This window comes from Pundamilia nyererei, unplaced genomic scaffold, assembly GCF_000239375.1.
Source record: "Pundamilia nyererei isolate P.nyererei 1_Seehausen unplaced genomic scaffold, PunNye1.0 scaffold00072, whole genome shotgun sequence".
NCBI classification, from domain to species: domain Eukaryota; kingdom Metazoa; phylum Chordata; class Actinopteri; order Cichliformes; family Cichlidae; genus Pundamilia; species Pundamilia nyererei.
This window is the reverse complement of record NW_005187473.1, coordinates 1,849,651-1,865,674: the sequence shown is the minus strand read 5'-3', so window position 1 is coordinate 1,865,674 and position 16,024 is coordinate 1,849,651. Positions and strand designations below refer to the sequence as shown.

The following is a 16,024-nucleotide window of genomic DNA, read 5'->3' as shown; positions in this document are numbered from 1 at the left end:
TTTTTAAATCTTATTTTTGGTACAAAGTGACCTTTGTTGACTGATAACAATGATTCTGTACATGCAGTGTTTACGTCCTGGTGACCACTAAAGTAAAAGTTTATGAATAGCTTTGTGTTTTCTCAGATAGGGTTTTAGAAGTAACTACCTGGAGGTGTTGCCAAATGGCTCCAAAGAGGTGAGACTTGCATCTTAAAGTGTTTTTGACACAGTCCAGCTCAGGCAGACTGCCTGAACAGGCTTTTCTCCTTTTTCATTCCAGTCTATAAATGATCTAATTGTCTTATTACAGATGAAAAGTTAATAAGGGAGGAAATGCACATTTAGTCCCTTTATTCCACTAAGGGGTTTTGCAGTGACATCCCTCTTCCTCTGGTTTGACTGTTAATACATAGTGCTGGATTGAGCAGAGCTAAGACGCAGTAAGCAGAGGGCCAAACACTGGACAGTTGAATTGAAGCATGAGACATAATAGTGACTTATATTGAATCCTTTAAATTTGGCTAAATGTGGTAAAATAGGATATTGGCCTAAGTCTTCATTAAAAAAAAAAAAAAAGAACAAAAACCAAGAAGACTTATTCTTTCATTGTTAGTTTAAGGCACTTTTGTTTCATTGTTTACTCCAAACGTTGTGTGTGCATCAATGAATGGGCTGAATGGAAGGATTTCTAACAGCGATACAAATATCTGGTGATATAAAAACGAAATATTCTGATATACCAAACAGAATCAAATCAGATCCCTAACTTTTGATATGTGTAGTTATTTATTTAGTCATTTATTTACTCAGATCAGTTTCCTGTGTGTTGCCAAAAATGAAGGTACTCAGAGCTCTCTCTCTCTCGTGAACAAACTATGAAACATTAACACTCCTAAAATTATTGAAGGGTGTTTCTCTTCTTTGCTGTTTAAATTCTTATTTGCTGATGTCGAGATGGCCACCTCTGAATTGATATTCTAGACTTGTAGTTTCTGTAAGTTTGTTTGCATACTCTCTCTATTACAGTTAGATGGTAAAGACCCATTGCTAAAGATTCATTAGCATAATGCTTTCTTTCATTGAGATTTAGGGGTTGTCGTGTTTTCCTCTTAGGATGCTGCAAGCTGGTTTGAGCCCTGGGGCTGTATTTTACCCATTTGTGGTATAGTGGCTAACCATAGCAAACTTTAAATAGATACTGCTGTTGACAACAGAGACTCAGTCTTCTGACTATAAAAGCTGAAACTACAAGCAATAAATGTGCTTTTGCGGTGTTCTGTAAATTCAAGCATTTGACGACTGGGCCTTATTAGCTCATGTTGGCTTTTGTTATCAAATTCTAGACTGATAAAGATAGACACAGAGACAGTTGGCTGACTTTTAAGGTGCTGTCTCCAACCATGTTTCAGAGAGTGCCAGTACTTTAGTGGTCATTCATTTCAGATTTATTTGTCTCGCCTACATTTCTCTCATGGCTTTACTGGATAGCAGCCTCTACACACAAACATGCAATATGTGTTCAGAATAACTGGAAAAGGAGTGAAAGAATTAAACTATGGATACAGTGGATCCAAAATCACAATAATAAAAAGTGCATAAAGATGCTAGTGTAAAGTAACTGAAAGTAGAGGGGAAAAGATAATATAGGGAACGTGTTAAGTTTAAGGTTTTCTGTTAGTCCAGCATTTCTTTGTTACATCAAGTCATCTTCCTGTGTCTTTAAAAAAGTGAGTGCTTATATTGTTATTAGAAACATATACATTTTTGGTTTTTGGTCAGTTGTTAAATTGAGGCGCCCTTTTCTGGAGATAAAACAGACTGGTGTTTTTGACGTGTGAGTTTTCTGAGAAAGTACTTATGGCTACCTTCCAGGACATTATCTGAGTGCAGACGTAGAACTTGATCGATGAGGCTGTAAAAATGTCTACGTCGCTGTCAACTGTTTGACTCTCGAGCCATGCGTGTTTATTTGACCTACTTGTGTGTGTGTTTATGTTACCAGGTGGTGGGTCTCTACCGTCTGTGTGGTTCGGCAGCAGTAAAGAAGGAGCTGCGTGAGGCGTTTGAGAGAGACAGCCACGCTGTGGAGCTGTGCGAAAACACGTATCCAGACATAAACGTCATTACAGGTAAAATGATCACCAGGAAACAGAGAAGATGCCAACAAGGCATAAGATTACTAAACACACTTAGTTTAATTACAAGGGTGTTATTCAAACCTGACAAAGTTTCCAGAGAGCACTGGTGTGTTTTGGTCTGTTTATCTGTAAATTACCTTCTTACTTGTACTTAGCAGGATAGTTACAAAATGAGCAATGTATGCAGTTTCTAATTTAAAAAGAGACTGAACAGGATTTTTTTTGAAACCCAGTTCTTCAGTTTTCACTCACAAAACCCAAGTAAAAATCCACAAGTGACCATATTTGGACAGGAATTTGAAATGCTAAGCTATGAGCTAATGCTCGCTTGCTTAGTTAGCAAGCATTTGTAGCATGAATATGTACATTACAAAGATAGTGCTACCTGCTAATAACCGCTAAATAAATGTTAGTCAAAAATGCAGTTTTACTCAACTTACATGAGTACATTTAGTCCCACAGCAATTATTTGATAGAAAATTACATCAAAAATGTTCCAGAAGGCAACAGATTACTTATAGTAGCTGAGGCAGCTATTAACTACACCTGCTGGTTCAATTCAAAACAGCCACGCCCTTAATAACAATGGCAAAAATACCTTAATACAATTTAAACAGGCAAATTATAGACAAATTCACAACCCTGCATATGTATGGCAAAGCCAAAAATTCACGATAGAGATCAAAACATTTTTTTAACAGGACAATGAAAATGTTTATTTCTGCTGTAAAGTTGGGCAATTTAACATTTAATAATTTTCTGTCTGCCTCAAGTGGCCAATAAAGGAATCTCAGTTTTGGCACTACCACAATTTCTTACTTTTCCAATCCCTTGGAAGCTTAATAACTAAATAAAATGCCCACTTTTCTATAACAAGTTGCAGTTAATATTGAGTAAAATAAGGGTGGAGAAATGACTAAGGACTAGGAAAAACTAACAATGAAGTTAACAGACAGCTGTTAACTGCTTCTATAGCTGTCATTAAGTAAATACTAACCGCAAACCTAAAACTGGCATCTCTAATAGGCATCTCATTTAATCATTTGACATGTACACACGACTCCCAGTAAAACAAGAAAAATACAATTCATGAGAGTTTTTAACTCATGGAACAAAACTAACAAAAACAAATGGGGTGTTAATGTAATGGAGTCCAGCTTCAGTATTGATCCACTGCAATAAATTTTCCTGAATGTAGCCATGGCGAATAGGTCAGCACCTGTGTATATCAAAGGAGCTTGCAAAGAAAAGCATCTGGACTTCTTTTCTTTGCAAGCTCCCTTGACTACGATGACCTGGATGACTGAGAACCTTCACAGACACCTGTGTATATCTTATAATAATCTATGTGTGTGTGTGTGTGTCAAATCCCTGCAACATAAAGATCAGTGTGAGAGGAAGGGCCACACACACACACACACACACACACACACACACACACACACACACAAAGTCAAACAAATCAGATCATTGCACGCATTCGGACTGTTCTTTCAGTTTTTGTGCTTTGGACCTTGTAAATCACGTCAAATGTGGGGATTTTTATCTTGTCAAATGCAAAAAAGTCCCCCTGAAGCTGTTTGACTGTCCAACAAGCAGAACTGCAAACCTTACATTTCTAATTTAAACGCCATTCAGATTCCTGTCAGCTGAATTTCTTTTCTGCTCTGTTGCTCCATTGAAATGAAAAAATGGAAACAGTGAGCACATCTCACAAAAAGAAACCCCAAAATCAGCTGTGGCATTGAATTGAGTATTACTTCTAAAAGTGTAGCAGATTTGGGGAGATGGGGAGGGGGCGGCAAAGTTGTCGAAAATGACTTGGTCATGATTTTTTTTTTCTTCCACAAAAGGAGGAAAGGACCATGGAAACCCCTGGGCATTTTAGGGGCTGCTGTTGGTTTTGGGGAGAGGCCCTGTATAGGCGTCGTCCTATCATGCCTGCTTTGATCCACATGCGTTTGCATGGCAGGGCAAAGCACACAGTTAACAGTTGAGCGGGTTAGAAAAAAGGATTGTTGGTTTTTGCTCGCTGCCTAAATTTGCTCTGCCAGGCGAATTGCCATTGCAGATGGGTCTGAGTGAGTGGACGAGGACATAGAGAGAAAAAGAGCTGAAGATGAAGAGGTTTATGGTGTGTGCTTTAAAAAAAGCAGGGATTTCTGAGATATAGTGATAATAAGGTAAGAAAAAATAAAAGAAAGGATAAAAGGTACAGCAGAATAAAAAACACACAATAACAGGAGTTTTAAAAGCTGATTGTAGCATTGTTATATTATACACACTGTTTGATTTCAATAGCCAACATACACGGAATAAAAAAACATATATTTTGCTCTAATTTTAATTCATAGTGGAAGCCTTAAACTAAGCTTGGAGTCTTTTGTTATGGAGTCAGACGAGAGGCTAATTAGCGAACAGCTAATGGAGCTAAGAGGGCTGGCGCGTCGCACAGCTAATTTAAAAATGGAGGTAGTGAAAGGGATTATCCAGGGGTCAGAGTTCAATCCTAAGCTTGCAAAACATGCTCCGCGCATGGCGCTCCATTGTTTCAAATCACAGTTCTTTGCTTCACAGTATGTTTCACAAAATGCTCACATTTCATTTAATTTAAAAACAGTGTACACTTTATTAGATACACCTTGCTGCTACTGTTAGTAGTAAAGATTCAACAAGGTGCCGAAAACATTCCTGATCCATATCGACACGATAGAGTCACACAGTTGCTGCACATCTGTGTTCTCATTCCACCACATCCCAAAGGTGCCCAAAGTGAGAGAAAGAAACTATCCCCTACCCCATCACACCACCACGACCCTGAACCACTAATACAATGCAGGACTGACAGACTGCTCCATGCTTTTGTGTTGTTTATGCCAAATCGTGGCCCTATGAAGCAAATGTTGTGGCAGAAATTGAGATTCATTGGAGCAGGCAACATTTCCCACTGTTCTGATATCTACTTTTACTGAGTCCATCTAAAGTGTCCTGTTCTTAGCTGACATGGGTAGCATCCTGTGTGGTCCTCTGCTGCTGTAGCCCATCTCTTCAAGGTTCAATGTGCCGTGCGTTCAGAGGTGACCTTGGTTGTAACCAGTGGTTATTTAAATTACTCCTGCCTCCCTATCAGTCTGGAAGAAGTCTGGCTATCATCCTCTGGCCTCTGACATCAGCATCTATTTTCAGAACTGCTCCTCACTGGATATTTTCTGGACCGTTCTCTTTAAACTCTACAAAGGCCTCTGAGCACATCCTGATGACATTCTTCTTCTTTCTTCTTGGTATCCCTTTTGTTGAAGAATGAAGGCTTCAATCAGTGGTTTGACATGATAATGGGGGGATCGGTGCCCTCTATGGTAGGCCCATATGGTAGCTTTGCCTGAAGCCCCTGCGAGTGTGCGGTTGTGAGCACCTGAACATTTTTTGCCACACATGTGTTAAATTATGATTAAATCCATCTAATAGAAGATTTTGGTCTCAACGTGGAAACAAAGTCTTGAAAGTCACTTCTCCTCTACTAATGGAACTGGTGTGTCCTCTGCCCTTTTTCATTCGGAGCACTGGCATTGATTTTTAGTCTGTGGTCTTCAATTTTCCTTGCCTGAGTCGACTTTTCCATAGCCTGCTACTCTAAATTGCCCCCAACCCCCCCAGCACCCCCAACCCTTGCCAGTACTCCAGTGAAGACATGGAAAGTCATTAACAAGTGCCCCCTTTGTTGCCGAACAAACACAGATGGTATTTGGCTCACGCACGGGGGATTAGCTGAACCCTGGGTCGGCCGGGGAGGCAGGCAACCACTTGGTGAAGAGTTTTAGAACGGTGGGGCTGTCAGAATATTTCTTAAACTGCAGGGTGGGATTGAAAACTGGAAGCAGGCGTATTTGTGATGAATCCACGTGTACCGTGTGAGCGCGTGGTTCTAGAGTTAGAGCTGGAGTCTGCTCAGTTTTGGAAAAGTGAAAAAGTTGAAGCAGCAACTGTACATTTTGTGTTACTACATAAGGCAGTACACAAACACAAATCTCCTCTGGCCCCCCTAGTGGCGTGGGGGCGTGCGGGATAGCAGAGAAGGGGGCAGGACGGAGAACAAACCCCCTGTTTGTTCTCCAGGCGAGGCACTGACTGCAGCACTGACAAGAGGAGTGACCTTCCGCTTTGTTTGAACAAGAGGTCAAAGGTAGAGCCATTCCCCAGTGCATTGTGTCCCTTGTAGTGTTTGGTGGCATATTTGAGACACTGAAATAGTCTGAAGTGAGCAAGGAAAAAAAAAAACTTGTATCAGATTACTTTGAGGTGCTTTCAGTTTTTGTTAATGTTTTTCTTTAAGTGTTTGTTTCTGCAGTCTTTATCAGCCAAACATGTAGGTGGAGGTGGGGAAAGTATATGTAGCGCAGTGCAGATAGTGCTGGTGCAGAGCCATACCAGTCCCCCCCACCCGACAGTTTAAATCTGAGTGAAAAAGACACGCAGCGTGCGCCTGTTGTCAGCTTGCTTGTTGTCAGCTTGCTTGCGACCACAGTTCTCATGCATATGTGCATATATGTGAGAGCTGTGTGTGTCTGTTTGCGTGAAAAAGGGCATCAACAGGGGCTAACACACCGAAGTAAACAAAGCACCGAGTCAAAGCAGGCTAATGATTTACTTGAATGGCCCCATTCTCCTCACGTCAGACGAGCCCATGTGCACATGCACGTACACAGTTTTGGCCAGTTGGCTTTTGAACTGGAAAGAGCCTAAATGTGTGTGCTGCTTTCATGTGTTGCATATCAAGAAAAACACGAGTTGTTTCGCTTCATCGGGCAGCGCTAACGTGTAACAGTCCCGCTGTTGTCGGGTCTTCCTTGCAGTGCAGGGAAGGTCAGAGGGCTCTGCATGATTTTCTGTAATAATGGCAGCAAAAAGCAAGCCAGGCGGCGCCTCCCAGCACGTATTATTCGCAGATGCAGAAAAACACAAAACAAACAAAGAAATAAAAGCTTTATTTTAGCGAGATAAGGATAAAAATATATTGCTAATTTTTGCTTCCAGACGGTCTGTTTTCGTGTGATCAAACAAGCTGATTGTGGTTATCTTTGTAACATTTTCCATAACGATTGACGAAGGGGGGGGGAATCTTCACACAGCATTTCCGGTTAATCTGCTGCTGAAATCAGCATGCCTAGGGAAGCGTTAAAGAGAGTGAATGTGTCTTTTGTTTATATACCCTGATCAAATTCAGCTCATACCAGATTTTATACTGAACCTATGCTAGCTCACAGGCACAGGGAGGGCGTTTAATTGCAGGGCAGTTTTATGAGGGTTTAAGAGCATGCTTCCCCAGAGCGCTGTTAAAGTCTAACCCTGCTGAGTAGTATCTGTCAATGTTTTGATCTACCTGAGATTGGAGGGCTGAGATAGTAAGTTATTATCCTTGTTTGGGTATGAGCTGTTTGCCTACTAAGCATCTGCTGGCTGTCTCATAAACAGAGTGTTTCCGTATTTCTAATGCCAGGAAGTGTTGAACATTACATGTTCAGAGAAAATAGTTATGGCGAGGAACAAACTTAAAAAATGTCTCAGTTTATGTTAAGCTGTCAGAATCATATTTACTGTTTTATTTTTATATTCTATATTTATTATTTTTCTATGAAGAGACACACTGTACAGAATCATAATTAAGTAATAATAATTCCTTAATGTATCATATTCAGTATTTTCGGTCAAAGCTAAGTTGCTTCTAAACTTGGCTCTATGAGGCATGTTTGCCACAAATAATTGCTAACATGCTAAAACATACTTCCTATGCATTTATGTATAATGCTAAAATTGTGCCACATTGCACGACACTGTAAATAAAAGATAGACATAGCCACAATCACCTGTTGTCGTGGTAGGTTTTTTTATCCCTCATCTGAAACTTTTGAGGAACCAAGGACACTGCACACCAACATGGTAGCAACTCGGCTCTTACAAAGAATACTCTGTTATCAGCAATTTTACTCTAATAAGACTTAAATCTATGGGCTGAGGCCACGACCTCATTAGGAAAGTGTTTACTGAGGTCGTAACCGAAATAAGCCCACTTTGGTTTGTTTTCCCAGCTTGAACATTGGAGTTTAGCATTCGGCTAAGTAAGGGATGGAACTGATTGAGAAGCTGAAGACAGGATTTATTTTACTTTAAATATGCTCAGGCTTTATTTAATATTAAAAACCTTCATCGTGAAAATACTTGAGTTAGAAATCAAGTTAGAAATAATTTTCTCATAGACCTTTTTAAGTTCTGACTGACTTGTTTCAGCCAGAGGAGTAGCCCCCTGGTGGCCATTAAAATGAAAGCAAGTTTATTAATACATTTTTTGAATACATTGCATGGTGACATGTGGATAAAAAAAAGTCAACAGTGACCATTAATGTCTTTATCAAAGTTTTGTTCAGTTGGGGGGTCTGGATCCTGTCCCAGCTGTCTCCAGTAATGGAGACAGACAGGCAACCATTCTCTCTCACGTTCACAACCCTATGTATGTTTTTATACTGTGGGAGGAAGCCATAGCATCTGGAGAAAACCCACACAGACACAGAAACATGTAAACACAGAAAGGCCCCAGAATGGATTCAAACCCTGGACCTTCTTGCTGTAAGGCACCACTGCTAACCACCACACCAAAATCCAGAGATTCTTCTGAAATTTTTAAGAAGTCACAAGTTTCATTATGGTAGCTCAGTCAGTCAGTTTTTTATTTCTGTGGTAACATACAGAGATAAAAGGAAGCAGTTATTGTCAGCTGTTGGACAGATTTTTATTTTTTTTTGCCTTTTTGATCACTGATTGGTTTTATTTGTGATGTAAAACAGACAATTTAAAATAGATCAGTGTTGTGTTTATGTTGGTGCTGAGTGCCACTGTGCAGATACTAATCACAATGCTAATCATAGACTTTGTACTGTAACACACTAAACTGACTTTAGATCCTCCCTCCACTCTCTAATCCAATTTATTTGTATATAACTGCAGCAAAGGAAAATAGAAAATGCACGTGTGACAGCACCTGAAACTCTGGTGCTGTTAGCTAACACTGAAACATTAGTTTGTCCACATAATTCTGATGTTCTGACGATGCTGTTTAGAAATAGACTGAAAAGTGGTAATCCTAATGCTCCCTTAAAGAGCAGATTTAGGACTTAGTGGGATTATAAAGTGAGCACGTTAAGTTGGGCCCTCTGTCCTTCTTACTGGCCCCAAGGAAGCTCATTGGATTTACTATGAATCGTACTGTAGTATGCTGTAAATAGAAGACAAGAGGCAAAAAACAAACAAGGTGGACAAGAAAAGCAGTGAAGTACGTGTTCCTTTTTATAGCACTTTAATCAGTTGTGTCACTGCTTTGGAAACAGGCTCGTGGTTGACATAGATACAGTGTCGTCTTATCTGTTGTTCTACCAAGAGCTGCTCCTCTTGCACGCTTTAGAGTCACGGCGTGTTCACTAATTGTGTCACACGTGATTTTTCCTGGATTTATTGTCCTATAATCACGCACATACAGCCACATGTTCAATAATGTGAACAACAACCCCAAGCAGTCAAACTGAACTGTTGCCACAGGGAAATGTTCCTAATGGATAAAATGTCCAAGACATGAACGCAACAGAAAAATCACAATTATTAAAGTTACTTCAGAATTTAAATGTTCCACAAATACCAACGGGTAACACTAAATGTTAAAAGACAGACTTCCACATTGTTATACACTGAGACTACCAAACTTGGAGAGGTCTTGTGAGATCCTGCGACTGGATGTTCTGGTGCTCAGTGTTCTGAAGTGCTGACCAGAGGGCAGCAGATCAAAGAGGTTGTGGCCTATGTGTGAAAGGTCTGAAATGATTTTTGCAGCTTTTCCAGCCCTTTTTTCCTGCTCTAGAAGAGTACAGGTCCTCGAGGGTCGATCAGGGAGCACCAGTAATCCTCTCAGCAGCCCGGACTATTCTTTGTAGTCGTCTCATTTCTGATTAAGTGGCTAAGCCATATAAAACAGTTAACTGAAGGATGCAACACAGACCCAAATACAGCGCAGCAGAACTAGGACAGCAGCTCCGTTGGGAGGTTGAACTTCCTTAGGACTTTAAATACTGTGCTTCATGTCATACGTCTATGGAACCTGAAGAACCTAACCGTGGTATTTGTCTGAAATTTGAAGTTTGACTTGCATTTCTGATACATCAAACGGAAGCTTGCACAACCTCCTATCTTTATGCAGGTTTGCTTCAATCTTGGATACGTTTGAGCCCAGCAGTGTCATCCACAAACACCAGGAGCTTAACACAGGAATAAGAAGAAGTGCGTTTATTTGTCTAAATGTAGAAGAGGGGAACAAGACCTGTTGTGAAGGTGCTGGATGTGAATTTCTCTAGCTTAGCTAGCTACATCCTGTCTGTTAGAAGGTAAGAGATTCACTGACAGAGGGAGTTTGGAGGTGAGCCAGGAGAAGATGAAGCTATCCAGAAGCAGGAGCCTTGAAAAAGTCCTAAGTGGTCTCTCTTTTGGTCTTTTTGTCATGTCTCCCTCCACTGTCTCCCTCCACTTAAAAAGAGTCCAGTAAGGGTTCAGCAATATGCTTGAACTGATTTCTTTGAACCCAATATGTGATGCTCAGCTGAATATGAGGTACGTGAAGAAAAAAGGTAATATATAAGGAAAATATGACCATGCGAAACAGACAGTTTCCACTGCTAATGCTAATTGTAGTAAGCCAACATAAAATAAAGAAAACAAGCAGCACCAAGCCCTTTCTGAGTTTGTCCCAAACAACAACCAAAGAAAAAAACAGTCACTCTCAGACACTACAAGAACTACGCCCGTGATATCAATGCAAATGCACCTCATACAGTAAACAGAAGACAGCAGCATATGAGCAGACACTGACACACAGCCCACAAGCTGATAGGTTTTTGGCCTCAGCTGCATATAAGATTTTTGATAAACCTGAACGGAGTGAAGACGTTTCCCGATAAGCATGTTAGCACAAGAAGAGCAGGGATCACTGGCAATCGAAGTTGCCAACAACATGGGGAATGAGATCTCGTACTCTGGCTTCAAAAACATGTTGGAACCCAACAGCTGATAAGTCACTGAAAAACAAGGTCGCAGAGCACCAGCAGATGTAGCTGTACGAATATAAGGGTGCACAGCGTGACGGGAACAGCAGGAAACGTTTGCAGCAGTTTGTCAATGAGCAGTGTGGACTTTAGTGTGTATTCAGTGTGTTGCACATCAGAGTCATTGTATTTGTAGCCTCTTTTGCAGACATTTAATCCTGGTTTATAGACAAATGAATGCTTTTGTTGCATTAAAATAAAGGATCAGGAATTTATCAGGCTAAATTATTATTATTAGCAGCAAAGATCTTTAAGAAAATAAAAGTATTTGTCTTGGGTGCCAATATAGCTCACCTGTATTTATCTGGTTATCCTTCATCCTTTATTCCGTTTGCACTACTTGGGAAGATAACAAATATTGCTAATTGCACAATATACCCCCCCTTCACCCTCCTGGTCTTCCTTGAAAGCTGATCCAGCTTCATGCACACAACAGAGCAGACACTCACCACAAAGATCTGTCACACGGCCAGGATCCCTTTTTTTGTTTTAATTCCCGTCTTTGCCCCTCCTCCGTTCTCTTTATTTCTGCCTTTGATGAAAAGACATGCCAGTGATATTTCAGGGGCTTAGTGGAGACAGACAGCGTGGGTTTCATGTTTTCCCCCAGCTTTTGTCTGAACTTTGAGAGGCTGAAGTCACAGGTGCGAATGCGCCGTCACAGATGCCAGAGCAGACCCCACAACCCCCCGACGCTGCCGAGTCACACCCGACTCAATCTGGCCTCTCGGTAGATGCCACGGGATCACCCCGGAAAACAATGGGACCTGAATCTGCAGCCAAGAGAATGTGGCAGGTTGAGTGCTTTTAAACGAGGAGGAGAAGAAAAGCTTTTTATTTCTCGGTGACAGCGCCTCATTAAGAGGTATCGTTAGCAATTTGTCAGGTATTAAAATTCGCCTGCGTATTTAACGGCTAGTGTAAGAACATGAAACGGGCTTGTTTGCGTGGATGTTAAACTCACTATCCTGATGCAGTTGAGTTTCTCATGCCCTGCTTTCGCTCTCTCGTCAGGAGTGCTGAAGGACTATCTACGTGAGCTGCCCTACCCTCTGATCAACAAGCAGCTTTATGAGGCAGTGTTGGAGTCTATGGCTGCGAGGCCTCTGCGGATGGGAGCGTCTGGGTGTGAGAATGACCAGGCCGACTCTGAACACACCGTCAGCCTGCTGGAAAACCTGCCAGAGGTGGAGAGGGTAAGGACAATTTTTAAAAAAGTGCACATTCTTCTGCACAGGAGTTAAAGGACTGTCACAGAGGTGGCTTTGAAAGGGCATATTGTGGGTAGATAATCATGGTAATAATCATAATGCTACAGATTACCACTGTTCGGCTGATAATTGTGATGTCGTGCAGCCTTGCACCTCAAGCACTGTCATCGTATCCACAGTAGAATGACATAAAAGTGAAAACGAATAGTTGCTGAAACTGTATCCGTACGCTATTGGTCCAAGTGAACTGAGTCACCAGATTCATTGAAAGAAGCATGTCAATGCTTTGTGAGAATACAACTACTCTCTTAGTTTTAAAAGTGTAGCATTTGCAGTATTCTGCACTCGGCTCCTTTGCCAACACGCCTTATATTACTGATAATAATATTCCTTCTGGTTTTTTTATAAAACCTTCAGGTTTTTTTAAGATAAACTTACTGCTGCAGATGTGTCTTAAAGCAGTTTTTCGCTTTGCATCTTTACTGCTGCTGCTAGTGGTACAACTGCAACTACTAATCATAATAATAACATGTTTTATTTGTATGGCTTTTGTGTATCTGTGTGTGTGTGTGTGTGTGTGTGTGTGTGGATCAGATGATGCTGCGGAAGCTTCTTGACCACCTGAAGCTGGTGGCATCCTACCAAGAGATGAATAAGATGACGTGCCAGAACCTAGCGGTGTGTTTCGGCCCGGTGCTGCTGAGCCAGCGTCAGGAGGCGTCCTGCCACACCAACCGAGTCTTCATCGACTCTGAGGAGCTGGCCAGCGCGCTACACTTCAAAAAGCACATCGAAGTACTGCACTACCTGCTCCAGCTCTGGCCAGGTGATTGTGACCTTTGTTTGTTTGTTTTTGTCCCGCTTTCTCTAAAGACGTTTTGAGCACATGGCGTGACTTGAAAAAGCAGCACATCTACAGTCAGGTCGTGCGCACACTGGTCTCTCTTGCCTGAGGGTCTTGTACAAATCAGTGCCAGCCCTGCGGTTCAGCTCTACAAAGGGCTGTTAAAGGGACTGGGCTGCTTTGATCCTTGAGGTTTTTCCACCACTGGCACAAGTGCAGCTGATAGCCACAGGCCACCATCTGTCGGCTCCTCAGAGATGAAACCCTCCACAAGTGCTTCATCGTGATGGGTTGAGCCAATCGGAGCCAAGCCAGTAAAGCCTCAGTGTGAACCAAACATTTGGGGCGTGGTCCCCCCCCCCCTCTCTGTTTTTAGATAAATTACCAATCAAGGACAGTCAGCAGCAGCTTCTCTCAGCACAGGTCATCTGTCTGCCTGCACAGCTGCTCTCTGCCAGCGGCAGCTGTCTGCTTGCGGTGAGATATGGCAAAGTCCATAGATGATCCAGGAGAGGATGGAGAATGATGAGACAAGTGTGTGTGGCGTGATATTTGCATTGGTTATGGGAACTAATCTGATTTTTTTAGCTCGTGGGCTTGATTTTATGAGTTCACCACATTTCTAATAATCAAGTGAGCCATGCAGGGGCTGCTGATGCATTTAAATTCTCGAAGACTCCAAAAAGATCAAAAAATGAGCCCCTGGGCCGGGCGGACAGCTTAGTTGTTTTGTTTTGTTTTGTGGGTTTTACATATGCATGACTACCAATCCGAAACTAATCCAACTCACTATATTTTAACATTTTTCTGAGTGCAGTGTTATTCTGTGCATTTCCATTGATACAGTTTTGAAAAAGCACATGTTCACCGTCTGTAAAAACCTTTTTCCCAATGGCTCCGACATCCTGTGAGACAGACTTTCCCTCCCGAATGATTATACAATCCTCGGAGCTCCTCCCAAGCAGCCTGCAGCTTTAACCAGATCTGCTGATGTGCGTCTGAAGACGAAGTGACTCTGCGTCTGGTTGAGCCTCTTAACTTTAACTGCATCCTCCACGTTGAACCCATTCTGTGTAAACCACTGAAGCTTAGCACCCTGCTTTACATCACCCAGAGAAGGAGCACAGAGAAAGAAATGTAAGCCAGCGGCTTAATTAGTCAGCATCTGTGAATCCTATGATTGCAGGTAGCAGAGGGGATTACATTTGGAATTTTAAAAATTAAAGCATAAAAACTGTGGTTTTTGTTGGGTTTTTTTGTTTCCCCGCAGTTGCCTTTAATGACTTATAAAGACACTGACAGAGCATTTTAGTCCAGGTTCAAGCCTTCATTTACACCCTCAGCAGTGTTTCCATTCCATCCGCTTCCCCAGTACAGAGTACAGGGCGCCTGGACTGTATAATTAAAGACATTCCTGGCTTAACCTTACCCCTCAGCCCCTGAAGCTTCACCCGTACATTTCGCAATCATTGTGGGATATTTTGAGCCGCCTCTTCACGCCTTTCATACACACATACCAAACCTTCCAAGGCATTGTCGCTCAGGCCTCCACAGCCTGACTGACACTACTTACAGGACGTGTGTGTGTGTGTGTGTGTGTGTGTACTGAAGAGGCTGAGGAGGTGATGAGTGTGCATGAAGAAGTTTTTCCAACTGTATGTGTGAGAAGATGTGAGCAGATGGTTAGACAGACAAAGTGACGGCAAGAGGATTCTTTCAGTGTTATCTTTAAAATCCAAAATTAGCTGCATGTTCATTTTCAGTTAATTTGCCCTGCTTCTTTTTTTAATTTATCATTAAAATCAGCTGTGGGTTTATTGTTTTATTTTGTCCATTTCAGGTTTTTATTGTGTTTAGATGTAAAAATACACTCATCCTAGCACAACTAAGTCTAATCTTAATATATTACAACAAGTAAACATTGTGAAGCTGTCCAAGAAAGGAAAAAAAAAATATGATCGTATTCTCGCCTGCTTTCCGTCTTCATTTTCTCTGCTGACAGCTAATAGCTTTAATCATGTCATCAGTGAATCATGTCTGGAATTAAATAACACAGCGCCTCTGAAAGGAAGATAATTTCTGTTTGTTTTAAGGTGATAATTGCTCAAGTCTTTAGCCTCGGGGGAGCTGCGAAGTGTGCAGCTACTCCACGTAAACACTATAGCAGCAACAGCCACTCTGATGAATGAACTGCAGTGAACTTAGTTAAGACAAGTGCAAAAAAATTCTGTTTATCGTCAGCTGGATGAAATAGGCGAACGCGCACAAAGGAAAACAAGTCATTTCAAGGTCATGTCTCAAAATAAAATTTAGCATTTCTTTTTAAATATATAATGTATCTATTGAACATGGACTTACAGCCCTAACTGTGTTTTTGTTCTTTTCCAATATAGTAAGCTAGCGGAGCCAGAAAATGTAGGTACTGAGATAAATGCAGAAAGGTAACCAGACTGTGGTTGTGTTTGGCTGCTCACTTTTCCTTCACCTAGTCCACTTAGAGGAGTCTTTCTTAAGGTTCAAGCTTTAGTTAATTTTTAAGTTTGGTTACTCGATAACAGCACAGGAAGCAACAAAAACACTGTGTGCAGTGGTGTGACTTCAGCATGTTCGTTCACCTAATGATGAACCGATTGTTCTCTATGTTGTCCTCACAGAGGGTCATTCCGCTAAAGCGGGAGTCTTTTAAATAGAAATCAGCTGCACCAAAACAAGGCT

General features: G+C 41.5%; 1 protein-coding gene across 1 annotated transcript in view; it reads left to right on the top strand.

The window, feature by feature from the left end:
- The window catches only part of syde2 (synapse defective 1, Rho GTPase, homolog 2 (C. elegans)), a 47,511-nt gene that overhangs the window by 28,477 nt on the left and 3,010 nt on the right, over positions 1-16,024 (top strand). Inside the window, exons 5-7 of the mRNA XM_005737024.1 lie at positions 1,985-2,111; positions 12,269-12,450; positions 13,060-13,291. Of these exons, the coding sequence (XP_005737081.1) occupies positions 1,985-2,111; positions 12,269-12,450; positions 13,060-13,291 (541 nt within the window). The remainder of the gene's footprint in view (positions 1-1,984; positions 2,112-12,268; positions 12,451-13,059; positions 13,292-16,024) is intronic.